This window comes from Vulpes lagopus, chromosome 5 (genome assembly GCF_018345385.1).
Source record: "Vulpes lagopus strain Blue_001 chromosome 5, ASM1834538v1, whole genome shotgun sequence".
Classification (NCBI taxonomy): Eukaryota; Metazoa; Chordata; class Mammalia; order Carnivora; family Canidae; genus Vulpes; species Vulpes lagopus.
The window spans coordinates 114,635,684-114,651,313 of NC_054828.1; the positions used below are offsets into that span (position 1 = coordinate 114,635,684).

At 35.8% G+C, this 15,630-nt stretch overlaps 1 protein-coding gene across 8 annotated transcripts in view; it reads right to left on the reverse strand.

Annotated features, from left to right (window-relative positions):
* Positions 1-15,630, reverse strand: part of NCOA1 (nuclear receptor coactivator 1) — a 242,279-nt gene that overhangs the window by 42,884 nt on the left and 183,765 nt on the right. For all 8 annotated transcript variants that reach the window (XM_041756554.1, XM_041756549.1, XM_041756551.1 and 5 more), the window contains 3 exons: positions 12,205-12,352; positions 9,554-10,874; positions 6,325-6,505 (listed from right to left, as the gene is read on the reverse strand). In XM_041756554.1, coding sequence (XP_041612488.1) covers positions 6,325-6,505; positions 9,554-10,874; positions 12,205-12,352 — 1,650 coding nt within the window. The remainder of the gene's footprint in view (positions 1-6,324; positions 6,506-9,553; positions 10,875-12,204; positions 12,353-15,630) is intronic.

Genomic DNA, 15,630 nt, shown 5'->3' on the forward strand with positions numbered 1-15,630 from the left:
TGAGTTGATGGAGGGGATGTGATAATTCGGTGATGGGCATTAAGGAGGGCATGTGATGTGATGTGATGAGCACTGGGCGTTATATGCAACTGATGAATCATTAACACTACATCTGAAACTAAGTATATACTTTATGTTGCCTAATTGAATTTAAATAAAAAATAAATAAATCCTGAATCTGCATGTACTAAATAGAAAACCAGGCAAGTTTTTGTCTGTGTGTATTTTTTTTTCTTTTCATTCTCTGGACCTTTATTTTCTTGTATGTAAATAGACCTAAGGAAATTTTCTGGTTCAATGTGGCAGATTTATATCCCTTCTATTTTATTTTCCCTCCAAAATTATCTCTGAAATAAAAGAAATAAAAAAAAGGAAAATAAGTCTCTAGCTGGAGGAAAGGCAAGAGAAATATTATGGCAGCTGAACTCAACTGATGAAGAGTTTCTGAAAGCTAAAACAGAGGAAACAAATGGTAAAACTTCAATGAAAGTAAAAAATCTACAAGACAAAGAGAAGATTCTCCAGAAGCCCAGAACAACTCCAAGCTTAGGGGTCACTGGAACAGGTACAAGAACAGGCCATGGGCATCTGGGCCACTGAACAGCTGCGGCAGGCCCCACCCCCCATGCAGAGGACTCTGGCGTCTGACCCTGGTATTAAAGGGGTAAGAGCATGACTCGAAGTGGGAGTTCTGCCCAGGGAATCTCCCAGAGTGGGTGCTTAGGCTGCCATGAGGATTTCCCCATTACCAAGCCCCACTCTCTCACAACAGCAACATAGAAACAGGGCTTCTATAATCAGAACCTACCTTTGCTGCCAGAGTAAAAAGGGTTTCTCTTTCCTAAATAGATTGTTCATTTCAGGCCTTGGTCAGTATATAGGCAGACAGTGTAAATGCACCAAACATTCCAGAGAAGTCAATGGCAGGAAAGAGAGAGAAGCAAATTTAACAAAGAAAGTAACTTTGGAGGAAAAAAAAGATTCTTACAGAAAAAGGAAGAGGCCTAGAGTAAGTAGAATAAATGTATTGTCACACAGATTACAAAGTTTATCATCATACCCACAGAAACTAATGGGCTTCCATGAGAAGGAAAATTAAAAACCTGATAGCTGCAATTAAAAGAGCTCAATAGATAGAACTGAAAAGCAGAATGGATACAGTTGAAGATTGAGTTTTGATCTGGAAAATGTGGCCCAGAGATCCTCTCAAAATACACTACAAAATCGTAAGGAAAAGGTAAGAGAAAAGATGAGTGCCATGGTAGAAAAACCCAGAAGTTCTAACTGGTGTACCCCAGGTGGTGAAATATGATGGTAACTAAATATGATGTGTCCTATGCCAGGCATTTACACTTGACACTGCTTAGGTTAAGGCTGAAGACTAAAGTGAAGAAAGATGCTTGATTTTCCCAGGTGGGCACAAGGTTAAGATGTGAAATCAGCTATTCAATGACGGATTCTGGTTCCAGTGAAAGGTAGTGATGGCCATCACAGAGGCTAGAGGAGGCAGAGAATTAGAGGCTATTCTCTTCTTTCCTAGGATATGCTAATATATTTTTGTCCCCATCTTCTTTTTCCTTTTCCAATCCTTTACTCTCTTTTCCTTTATCCTTTTTTTTTTTTCCCTAAAGATTTTATTTATTCATGAGAAACACACAGAGAGAGAGGCAGAGACACGGGCAGAGGGAGAAGCAGGCTCCATGTAGGGAGCCCAACATGGGACTGGATCCCGGGACCCCAGGATCACGCCCTGGGCCGAAGGCAGGCCCAAACCGCTGAGCCACCCAGGGATCTCCTCTTTTCCTTTATTCTGCCCAATTTGTTTCCTTAGCCTTATGCCTCCTAAAATCTTATTTTCTTTCTCCTCTACACTGCAGACTGTCTGCACCATCATCCTCACCCTCCTTTACCATGAGATCTTCCCTTTTATGCTTTTGGCCTTTGCCAACACTATAGCACAAGGTTTAACAGATTCTGGCCTATTTTATATACTTTTATATATGGAGCTATATTTGGGGGAAGAAATCTCAAGGGAGAAGCAAAATTTATTTGCCTCAGGACAGACTATAAAGGAAAAATATTCCAATTTCACAGGCCTGAAGAGTAGGAAAATACTTTCTATTTTTATTACCTTTACTTTTTATCAAATATATATACATAATTTTTAAAGTCAGGACCAAAAGGTCCATTACAAATAAAAGCAGCTTTAAATCTTACCCCTTCTAATCCCTTGGTTACTTCCCTTCTAATGGAGGCAGCCATTCTCAACTTGTGTAACTGTTTTCTTTGGCATTTGCTTATTTCTTTCTTCTTTTTTTAAATTATTTATTTATTTATTTATTTACTCATTCATTTGCTTATTTATTTCTAAATGTGCATATGCTGCTATTCCTTATGTCTCAATTTGAGATTACTGACTTGCCATTGTGATAGATGAGGTCTTAATTTTCTCAGACCTACCTATCTTACTACTTCCCATGTCCCCAATTCCCTAACAGAGTTCACAGTTTTTTTATAATAAAAAGTTAATACTTAGATTCTTATGATTATGCAAATATTACTCATTGCAAAATTACATTGTGCACTATGTTCAAACCTTTCTTGTACCATGCTTCCCTTTTTCTGGAGTTAAAAATTGCCTTATATTTTTCATTTGCCTGCTTTTCTAGAGAAATCTTTCAGATCTTCAACATTGTTGACATAAACCTATCTGTAATCTTTTCTATAAACTCAAAGAAATCAATTTCATTTCTCTCCCAGAAGCCTCCTTTCCAGAAGATTCAGGCCACCTGTTTCAATATGTACTGGCTATTCCCTAATCTTATTAATCAGCTATGCTTTCAGATCCTCTGTTTTCCCTGGATCTTATATCTTTTTCTCTTCTGGTTTTCTCCCTGTTTTGTTGAAGTACTTCTCTAAGGATCTTTACTAGAAAGGGTGACTATATCATGCAAATATTTGAGCCCTTTTATACCTAAAAATGTCTTTTTACCTATTTTCACAACTACTAGAAATTTGCATGGTTAATTGTAGTTAGAAATTACTCTAATCTAAAAAAAAAAAGAAAAAGAAAAAGAAATTACTCTAATCTCAGATATTCCTGAAGCAAATTTGATTAAAGTCTAATCTACATATAATATACACCCATTTTAAGTGTACAGTTGTAATAAACTCTGAAAAAGATATAAACTCATAACCCTCCTGTCTTAATAAAGAAAACAGAATATTTCTGTCATGTCTAAAAGTTTCCTCAAGCTTCTTGGCTGTCGATCTTCCCTACTTCAACCCCACACTAGCAACCAATGATCCAGACTTTTTTCACTCAGCATGTTTTTGAGAATAAATAATTCATGCCATGAACCACTAGTTTCTTATTTTCCACTGCTGAGCAGTATTTCAGTTTATAAATGTGCCATTTCTTTGTTAATGGACATTTAGATGGTTTCCAGTTTGGGGCTATCATGAATAATGTTGTAGGACCATTTGTAGTCAAGTCTTTTGGATAAGCATGTGCTTTCATTTCTCTTTGTTAAATACCTATGAGTTGGACTGCTGGGTCATATGGTAATGTGTCTCATTTGATGAGATTTTACCATATTATATATCCAATAGCAATGCCAAAGTTCAAGGTGCTCATCTTTGACATCATTGTTTGGTACCATCAGTTTTTAAAATCTGGGGTATTTCAATGGAATAGTAGTAGTATATATAGCAGTACTGCATTATAGTTTTAATGTGCATTTTCTTGATGATTAAAGATATTGACTATCTTTTAATGTGTTTGTTGGCTATTTTCAATCTTTATTTATGTAGTGTCTTTTAAAATCCTTTGCCTATTTTTTAGATTGGGCTGTTTCTCCTATTATTAACATTTTGCATTTATGTACCACATATGTTAGACTGATGAACTAATATTGATACATTTTCATTAACTAAAGCTCATAGTTCACAGAGTTTACTCTTTGTGTTGTACATTCTATAGGTTCTGACATGTTTATAACAACATGTATGCACCATTACAGTATCATACAGAACAATTTCACTGGTCTAAAAATCCTCCATGCTCTACCCAGTCATCCCTCCCTCTGACAAATACTAACAACGAATCCCTATCAACCACTGATCTTTTTATTGTCCCCATAGTGTTGCCTTTTCCAGAACGCTATATGGTTGGAATCATACAATATGTAAATATGTAGCCTCTTCAGATTGGCTTCTTCCACTCAGCAATATGCATTTAAAGTATCTCCATGTCTTTTCATGGCTTGATAGCTTCCAAGTTTGGGGCAATTATGACTCACTGCATGCAATTCACATCTTTTCTCTGAAAGCTTTTAGAATCTTTCTCTCTGGTGTGTTCCAGAATTACAAATGCTAAGTTTTGGTATAGGTCTTTTTAGTATGTACGTGTTAGCTATGTGTTCAGCCAGTGAAATCTGAAAAATTATGCCCTTTGTTTCTTTCTAGAAACATTCTTGATTTTTTGTTGTTGTTTGAAACAACAAAAAATCCTCTTCCCCTTTTTCGCCCCCCTTCTCATTGCTTCTTTGACCGATTCTTATCAATCATTACTGGCCCTCCTAGGTCAATCTTAACTTTTTTTCTTCCCAACTTTCTACTTGTCTTTTTGTTCTTTCTTATAGTTTTTCTCAGCCTTGTCTTCTACCATTTCTCTTAAAATTTTAAAATGTTGGATGTTTAACTTCCAAAAATTCTTTCTTCTTCTTTGCCTTTTTTCTTCCCATATGGATAAAATATCTTCTCAAAAACTTTAGGTTTTTTAGTTTAGTTCAGTTTTAGTCCATGCGCTTGTTGTATAGCTCTATTGAACTCTCTTTTTGTTTCTTTTACTCTCTTTCTTTGTTTCTTTTACTCACACTTCCCTCAAAGTCCTGGTGATCTCTGGTTGTGTCTGTTCAGTGTTCTAAAACACAGACTGTGAGAGCGGAGTGTGAAGCTTGTGTCCTCTGGGAGCCTTCTGTTGGACAATTAAATGGCAGGGTGACCTCTGGCTTTAGGGAGCTCCCCTTACACACCCATATCCAGACATCTTTCTGGCCATTCAGTTCTCCTGAGATAAATCCCCCAGGCTCCCATATTGGATGGGGATCCAGAATCAAAACACTCTATAGTCGGACTTCATTTTATTGCCTTTTAGCCTTGTACCTTCTTGTTTCTCCAACTGTGCCTACTATCCCAGAGTCTGGAGCCTCTCAGTTTCAATTAGAACAAACTTTTGGAGTCATTTCATTTAATTCTCCTTTTGCAGGTAAACAGAATAAAGCTCAGGAAATTCATGTGTCCAGAGTAACACTGTTAATAAAAGGAAAATGTGAGACTTGAACCTGGGCTCCAGCTTACACCTAGTGCTCTGGTCAGCTGAAAAACTGCTTCCAAAACTGTCAGAAATGACTCAAAAACCTTTTTTTCCAGCTTCCTGGAAATCTTGGCAAACTTGCAGGAATTGTGTCATGACAGCTAAAAGCTGCAGTAAGACTGAAATAAATGAGTCCCACATTTGATCCTGTCAAAAGAGGGACAAGACTTGGGTCGGGAACACAGGCAGATTTTGAAAGTAAGCTGTTCAGTTTCTTTTGGTTTCAAGGTTACACAATGGAATTATCAATACCGTTTATTTTCAACTTCAAAATTTGACAGATGAATAACACTTGACAGGCCTATCTTTATGAAGTATTATACTACCAAAGTGTCTCTTTAGGCTAGAGTACCAGTGACTCATTTCAACACAGTTGTCTCCTAAATGGTGCTCTATGGGATAACATGTATGACTTGTGAAAAGAATTCCATAATCAAGGAAGTATGGTAAATGCTGGGTTACAGAAATGTAAACTGGTATCTTTAACACAGGGCTTTTAAAAACTAATATACAATGTGGAATTTTAAGAGGAGAATGGTATATGTGCCATGTAGCATTTGCCCAGTGGATTTTAGCACAAAATCCTTTTTTTCCAACTTGTAGGACTAGTGTTCAAGGAAGACACTTTGGGTAATATAATCTGACCAGTACCATATTTTTGAGTCTTGCTATGGAATGTTTGGGTAAGAACACAAAATTGCTCTCCTTAATATCAACTGTTCACTTTAACATTAATTACAGAAAGACAGAAGTTATAATAACTTAAGATACACATGATGAGTGAAATTCATATGTATAAGAATAACTATACATTATTTACAGTGGCATTAATGTAAAAATAGTTCACTCTCAAGAAAAAAAATGGTCTGTGCAGTAATGATGAGAGATAAAGCACTAATCCACATTATGGTTACATATTTAAAACAAGGTTTTCTCCCAACACATACTATTTAGCCTGGAAGTGGGTCTGGCAGTGGTGGACTGAAGTGAAGCTGGCAGGGTCTCCGATTTGATGGTTACATTGGTGACTGTACCATCCATCCTCTCTGGCTCACATAAGCCTGGCAACTGGGCTGCCTTCTCCAGCGTGGGTAGTAACTGATCAAACTGGTCAAGGTCAGCTGTAAACTAAGAACGGAAACCAAAGTTAGAGGAAACATATTCTATACTTTACCTGAATCAATGTAGAAAAAAAGTTGTTCCTTTATACTCTATGAATTAAGTGTGACTATGAGAGAATGAAGAAGAAATAATTGGAAAGACTGAGGCCTCATTAAAATTATGTGAGCTTCTGGAAAACAGTTTGGATGCTTATGATATTAATATAGTGGAGGGTATGAGATAATGTACACATAATATTTGTCTACTATATTTTGGCATAAAATTTATGCGTTGGAAAGAGATTAGACTGGAAAGAATTCAAGAATATTGTGTTCCACTGATTATGGATGATTTTTTTTTCTTTTTTTTTGGATGATTTTTTTCTATCTTGTAAAATGATTTACTTTATGATGTTAATGAAAAATAAATTTACACTGATATAACTTTATAATTTAAAAAAGTTTGGGAAACTTCCTTATAAATAGTATATCAGCTTCAAAGATCCCAGGAAGGTCACTTCCCACTTGAGGATTTAATAAAATAAGAAACCTATTTTCTAGATGAGATAGGGTATCCCTACAGTTGTCTGAGGTTATGCATAGGAGAAAACTGGCCTTATTTCACAGTATTATGCTATTACTATTTGAGACAGTTCATCAGTATAAAATGTCTACCTGTTTGGGTTTCACTATTTAATTCAACTAAAATTTATGTTTCTAGACTGTATAAATAGAATTATATAGATGTATTTTTAAAATGTCTGACTCCTTTCACTTAGCTTTATATTTCTGGGGATGCCTGGGTGGCTCAGCAGTTTGGCGCCTGCCTTCAGCCCAGGACATGACCCTGGAGTCCCGGGATTGAGTCCCACATCGGGCTCCCTGCATGGAGCCTGCTTCTCCCTCTGCTTGAGTCTCTGCCTCTGTCTCTCATGAATAAATAAATAAAATCTTAAAAAAAAAACATTATATGTCTGAAGTTCAGAGATCTTGTCACATGTAGTAATAATTTGTTTTCACTATAGAATAGTAACACACTGTATGAACATGCCACAATATATTTATCCATTCTATTGTGATGGATTTGGGACTAATACAAATAAAGCTACTATGAACATTTTTGAACACATCTTTTGTTATACATGTGCGAAAAGTACTAATCATAAAGGAAAATACTGACATATTGGACTAAATGAAGACATTTCATCAAAAGTACCATTAAAAGAAAGAAAAGGCAAGGCAAAGCATAGAGATGATGTCTGCAAATATACTACTTTATAGGACTCATCCAAAATATGTAAAGAACTCTTATGGGTCCGTAAGAAAAAGACAACATATTGGGAAAATAGGCAAGATACCTGAATAGGCAGTTCACAAAAGAAGATATACAAATGGCTAATAAATATTAGGGAAATGCAAATTAAAACTATGAAGTACCACTACAAAGACCCCAGAATGGCTAAAATTTAAAAGATTGACCTTACTAAGTATTAGCAACAACATGGAACACTAGAGGGAATTCTTTGTACACACTAGGAAAACTCCATTCTCTACTAAAGATGAACATACATATATCTTATGATTCTGCAATTCCACTCGTAGGTAAAACTCAGCAGAAATGCATGAATATGCAAACCAAAACATATATCACGACTGTACACAATAGCATTATCTTATAAAGTTGTGACTTTTTAAAGAGAGTTTTAATATAGTTATTATTTAAAGCTTTTTTTCAGCTTAAAAGCACAGTATTAGTTTACTTGTACCAAGAAACATGAGAGATAGCTTTATACTCAAAAAGCACACACACATAAAAGTAATCAAAATAGTGTTATTACAAATAGTAAATAGAGACAATATGGAGCACTATGAATGCAGAGAGGAAAGAAATGTCTAATGAGGGCTAGTGGGGAAGGCTTTACAGAGATGATGTCTGAACTGGTTTGTGAAGGATGAGGAGAAGTTCAGCAGACAGAAAGGAGAGCAAGGCAGAAGATGCTTAGAAGAGACATGGCTTATTCCAGGAATGGCAAGGACTTCCATGTGCCTAGAATGCAGTATGCCTGAGGGAAGAGAGAGATTTCTGTGAGATGAGGGTAGAACATAAAGCTGGCTTAAAAAATGAAGGACCTATGTACACTAAGTGTGAATCCTGTTTCAAAATGAAATGTCTCATTGATTAGCTGCTTTGTAAATATATTTTCAGCTATTTCATATTTGTCTATATTCTTTCTAAATAATTTGTAAGCTCCTAGGGGGGAGAGACTACATTTTCTGTTTTTCTTAAATTCCTTCAGGGTCCACAGCAATTACTCCATAAGTGAAGGTGCCTGTTAATTTCACTCCATCCCCACCTCAGCTTAATCGCAGAAGTTCCTAACCTATAACAATTTATGCAAAGGTTTATTTCTGTTTCAGAGTATGTTATGTACCTGCTTCCTAGAATACTCCAAGTCCCTATTCTGTCCGATAAGGGCTGAAGGTGATTAGAATCAGATAAGAAGAAAAACAGCCTTAAAAAACATTTCAAGGGAAACTAAATAGCAAAGCAAGCCAGACCAAGCAGTTTTGCCCACCTCCTCATACTTCTTTCCCATTTCATTTACATCAGAGGTTCCCAAACTTAGCTACACATCATAGTTCTCTGGGGAGCTTCTTAAAAATACAGATTTCTGTGTTCTATATCCAAAGAGTTGGATTCAACAGGTGGAATTGGAAGGAGGGGGCAGGAAAGGTATGTTTAAAAATTTCCAAAGCTGTGAACTGATTTTATGGAAAGAAGCAAATATCCATTTGCTTAGAATGCTGCATTAAAACTATAGCCCTAAAAAACAACAACAACAACAAAAAGCTATAGCCCTCCAAAGTTCCAAGGAGGGCATCCTGTGATTTTTCAACCATTTCCTCTGAGGGCATCCCGTGATGTTTCAACCATTGATACTAACCTTTTAATATATGCCCAATGGGTAGGACAAAACATAGCCTGAATCCAAATCTGGTTTATGGTTGGAGTAAAATACATGAAAAGGAAAAAATAACTATGACTATTTATTCTATGACGCGAGGGATTACCTACCTGGCTCTGGGACTCCAGTTTAATTTCCTCAGGAGCAGGTTTGGTCATTGGGGTTGGGTTTGTGGTACAAGGATCCATCTGTTCTTTCTTTTCTACTTTCACCTTTACATCATCCAGGCTCAGGTTCGGAGTTGATCTTAAATCTTTCTCATCTTTATCTAAAAGATATCGTAGGAGCTGATGGTCTTTTGATTCTTTTTTCTTTGAAGCATCCAGTTCTAGTTTTACACTCGAGTTCCCTTGTACCTGTCCAGTCACTGATACAGAAGTAGATGCACCGTCCTTTTTATCAGGCTCAACAGACAAAGTGGTGATATCCGAGGGGCTACCCTCCTGTAGGAGCCGGTGCAAAATTTTGTGCCGCTCCGTCAGCGAGCTATGAGAGGAGGGGCAAGAACCGCTTGAAGAGTTAGCAGAGGCAGAGTTGGAAGTGCCTGAGCAAGACAGTACTTCTTTGCAACTTGTGTCTATATCAGCATGCCGTAACTGCTGCTCTGCAGTTGTTGTCAAAAGCTGCACTAGTTTGTGACTGGTTTGAGAGTACTTATTGTCTCCTTCTGAGAGTCTGTCATTGTTATGCAGAAGCCCAGAATCCAGAGGTTTGCCATCAGTAGAGCTGTTGTCAGACTGAATCATTTCATTTAAAATGGATGCAATCTCTTTGTTATCTTTGGACTCAGCTTTTGCTGGTTGTATATTTAATCTGCTAGGTGAATTCTGTGAGCTCATCTGCCTGAGGACTGGAGAACTGGCAGAGAAGCCAACAGAGTTATTGGGTCCTTCATTCATGCTCTGTAAAGATGTTACTGGGATGTTTGAATAGGATCGGTTACTATTATTACAGGCAGTACCTGTCATGCTAACGGGGGAGCTTAATGTTGGAATATTAGGAGGGAACGAATTGTTTGGCATCCTGGGCCTTGGTGCTAATCCAGAACTAACTTGTCTCCTTGGAGACATGAACTGTGCGAGAGATATTCCTGTACCTTCCATAGGAGAATTATTGAGGTTTAAAGAGGGGTTAGTGCTCTGGGAACTGGCCTGTCCCTGGTTTAAGGCAACACTGGCTACAATCTGATTTCCAGGTGAGCATCCAAAACTCCCTTGGCTGTTGCTAGAATTACTATGACTGCTGCTATGGAGGTCTGAGCTCTGTTGGCGGTTTACTCTGGGGGACACCATGTTGTTGCTGGATGGTGGCAATGTGGATGAACGGGCCACACCATGAGCTGGCGAGATACTAGAATTGACGGAGGGGTTTACTCGGGGAATTGACATTCCAGAATTAGTGTCATCTTGAGGAGAAAGACCACTGTGTTCCCTGGGGGGAGGGGGGAAAAAGACATTATTATTCAAACATCTTCACTGCTTTCCATTAAAATATCTTTATGATGCATATTATAAACCAAGACCATTAACCCCATTAATATTGCAAGCCATCAAGTAAAAAGCTTCTGTATCACTTTAAATTAAGGAAAAACAGTGGACTGTTAGTGCTACTGTGAAATATTAGCACCACTTAATAGGCAATAGTGCTCATGGTCCCATAAATTTGATAACGGTTTCAGTTATATGGGAAAGAAATCTTTCTTGGCCTTGGAAAAAATCCAATATATGTACTTTTAAGCTTTTTGAAATTTAATACAAATACTTAACATTACAATAATATTTTTGATTGAAAGAGAAACTTCCCACACCTCTGTTTACAAAGTCTTTATTCATGACTCCCTTTTACAGCTTTTAAGTATTTCAACTCCAAAGAGGAAGACTGGGTAAGGAAAATACTGTGTCACTGATGTAAAAATTAAAAAGGGTGATATGCAGACATAGCAGATGTTTTGAAAGAGAAATCACAATATGAAAAAAAGAACTGTGCTAATTCCACTCACAAGCATAAATTAAACTAAAATTAGAAAAAACAGAATACTGAATTCAGATTTTCATCGAGCTCTTTACTCAAATCCATAATTATGACAACAGATTTGTGACTGGTATTACCATGTTCCAATAAGCAAATATATCAGATGAGGAAAAGATGAAGTGAGGGGAAATGTCTTTGTTTTTGTTTAATGCTACATTTTAAATAGTTGCAAATGTAGGGTTTTGAATAATTCATAGGATAAAAGAATGGTTCCATGAATTTACCATATATATCAATGTAAAATGTACTTAGAGAGGAGAACAAATTAGAGGCAATGACATTCAAAACTCTCAAGTTGATAGTTTAATGACCTGTAGTTTGAGAAACTGTCAACTTAAACTCAGGAGCCATCAAGTTTGCTCTAATAAGAATACAGCACTTTTAAAAATAAAAATAACAATATTAACAAGTTCTGAAATCTTTTTTAAGACCAAAGTTCACATATGGAAAGTAGGCTATTTTTAGCCACCTTCTTGGTTTTTACCTCTGAAACACATAATTTCAACCTAACCCTTCCTGTGTGTTTGTGTTTTTTTGAACAATAAGGTTATTGTTAGGCAAAAAACCTATAAAACCCAATATGGATATATTGAATATATACTCATCACACTAGCTTAATGCCTAATTTAGAATTTTTGTTTTCTAGCCATCAAGAGAATAAAAAAATTTTCTCTAAGAAGAGATATGTGAACTGATTTATTTCATATGAAGCTCTCCAAATAAGTAGTACCTGTCGATGATATGAATTCCCATGATGAAAGGTTGCATGTCTGGACTTTGAGGGTAGCAAAGTTTACACTTGGTGTGGGCGCTAAGCATTGTCCCATCATTCAATATGAATCTATAGGATGGGCTGGAGGCAGTGCCACGAGTCATCACTGTTTCAAACAAAAGAAAAACCTAGTTAAAATTCTGACACTTGCACTTTGGGCAGAGGAGAGTTACCAAGCCTTATTTCTACCTTGAGCCTCATTTTAAATGACCTCTCAACAGCTGCCTGCTCAAACTCAAAATAAAGAATAGTTTAGACAAAGCAGATATCTGAAGGGGGAGAAGGATTCTGGCTGAAATAGACACTTGATGACAAGTTTTAACTTAGTACTACTTGAATGAGTGCCTCCTCACATAAGTTAAAATAATGAAGAAACTTCAAACCAGGAAAAAAAAAATCAACTTTAATTTCTCCATAATGGGACAGTTCTTCAAATTTATTAAGTGTCCATTAAAAATACCAGCAAGTAATCGTCTCCCTTTCGGAATTATCTCTAACAAGTTTGTTTTTTTCCTTTTGCTGGCTGATTTTTTAAAAAATATTTTATTTATTTATTCATGAGAGACAGAGAGAGAGAGGCAGAGACACAGGCAGAGGGAGAAGCAGGCTCCATGCAGGGAGCCTGATGTGGGGACTTGATCCCGAGTCTCCAGGATCATGCCCTGGGCTGAAGGCGGCACTAAACCGCTGTGCCACCGGGGCTGCCCTGCTGGCTGATTTTTTTAATAACAGCTTTACTGAGATCATTCATACACCATAATATTCATCCTTTATGTTTTTATTAGTTTGCAGAGTCACTGAACTGAAATTCAAACTTAATTTTTCACTCAGGAATGTGAATCACTAAGGTCTCATCTGTCAAATTTGTGTATTTACATATATATATTATTTTTGATGTTAGTGTAGTAAAAAATTAAGATAAAGGCAACTGTTACTAATATAAAAAACAAAAACTAGATTAAGGCATTCATATCACTATATAAACAACATAGTTTACTTCTGTCTTAAAGGTTTATTAATAGCAGGCAAAATTCTAACCATATTGTTAAGTATTTATTAAATATGTAAGGGCTATACCAAACTACTAAGTAAGAAAATGTCACTGATGTTTTAGCAATATGATACAATTCTATTTTAAGAAAGATTTAATAGGTAGATTCAGCTATAGGTTAAAAATCATAGTCATGGAAACATAAGAATTACTACCACAAATGACTATTACAATTTAGCCTGTAATAAATGCTAGTACTATTTTTCATAGACATTTCAGAAAGCCCTTCTATTACATTTTAAAGACACGTTAAAGAGATTTAAAATGACCAATTAATAATAAATATCTTTTGAAACTACATATTACTTAAGAGAAGACACTCTCTTTTCCTGCTTTGGGTATACCTCATATGCTAAAGAGGGTATAAACTGTTGTAAACCTATACCATACAAAAATAAGCCTAAATACTAAAATTAAGACACAGACTTAATTGAAAGGATTAAGACTGATGTCCAATCAACCACATTCCTTACCCATCTGGCAATTTCAGCCAGAAATCACTGGTACATTTACCAAATATAACATAGGGAGAAACTTAGTACCTAATGAAATAATAAATGATGAAAGAGTCTTAAATGAAATGGATAATTTTTCTATTTAAGGATATAAATAAATGTTTTGCTATAACAAAACCCTAAAAAAATGTAATGATTCCAAATTGTCAAAATCTTTTTAACAGTATATTTTAGAAAACACATCTATAACAAAAAAGTAGCATTTCAAGATAAATTATTAATTTGGGAGAAAAATAAAGCTTTATTATATAAAGGGCCAGGCAATATATTTCATGTTATTTTGTTTATACCATTTTATCTCTCTCTTCATCAGTTTATTGTATTTTAGGATCTCCCCATTCTCCTGAAAAACACCGGCTCTTCACTACTGAACTGTACTGTCACCAGCCACATGTGGCTATTTAAACTTAAAATTAAATAAAATTTTAAGTTCAGTTCCTCAGCCACACTAGCCACATTTCAACTACTCGGTAGTGACATGTAACTACTGTCTCCCATACTCAACAGTGTGTGTATGTATGTATATATATATGTATATACATACACATACACACAATCCGACTTTACTTTCATTCCAATCTTATTTTTCATTACTTCCTAAATATTTCCTCTGTCACTTTAAATAAGAGGTAGATAACTTTACACACACTTATCTTTCTTCAGAAACTAAAATAAACATAAGGGCTAGTACTGTGTCCCATTCTTATTTTCCACTCTCCTTGAATCTCATGTAAACAGATTAATACTGACTTGTGATCAACTACCATAACACTTCTTTAAAGGAGAGATTTTAGATTTTAGCTGTGTTCTCTAATGCTTTTCTCAATTTATGTTCTTGCTCTAGTAGGAATCTGGACTTAACTTTTGTAATGAAAATTAACAGAAGTTTCTTGATTTGTTTATTAGCCCTATAAAGTGAGAAAGAACTAGAAACCCAGACTAGCATAGAAACCTTTAAATGCTTAATGTGGATTACAGAACCATCACTGGTCCTTTTGGTAACTATGCTGTCTTAATTTGGGACTCTATCTATCCAAAACAGTAAAAATTCCAAAATTGGGGAACTCCTATTAACTTTATATAAGGAAATTACCACACTTTAATTTTTAAAGTTAGATTATTTATTTTGGATGATAATGTGTGGAAAAAGACTTAATACACATCATTATTCACAGTCATTTTTTGAAAAGGAAAAAAGATAATATAAGCTATAGTAAAACTTTAGTTATTAGAATTAAGGCTATCCAATTAACTAAAATTCTTCTGATGCTCAGTTTTTCAGATGGAAAGGTAAACAGGAAGGTAGCATGGATCAAAAAAAGAACAAGACCCTAGAAGTCAGATTCAGGCTTGAACTCTGACTTTGTCATTTACAACTTTAGGACTTCATAATGCAAATTAACCTTCTCCCATCATCACTAAAATGGAGCCAGTAATGCTGTAAGATAATATCTAGTATGGAGCTTAGTATATAGTAGGTACTAAATGAATATTTCCTGAATAAACATCAAAGACGGAACAAGCAAACACAAAGTACCTATGTCCTGAGTACAGACACATTCAGCCAATCCCTAGATACCATTCACACCAATAGCTTTGATCATATGTAACAATCATGAATATTTTGAATTAAGACATGAGTAAGGGAGCCATAGTTCTTTATAGAGCTGGCTGGATAAATGTTTGCTCTGCACATGAAATTTTCCCTATAAAGGGTTTCAAGGTTACGACGAGTCAAAACTATCTGGAATGTCATTTTGATCACAGGTCCTGGCCTTGTTTTCCAATCTAGTATTGCCAGGTATATAGCTAGCTGGT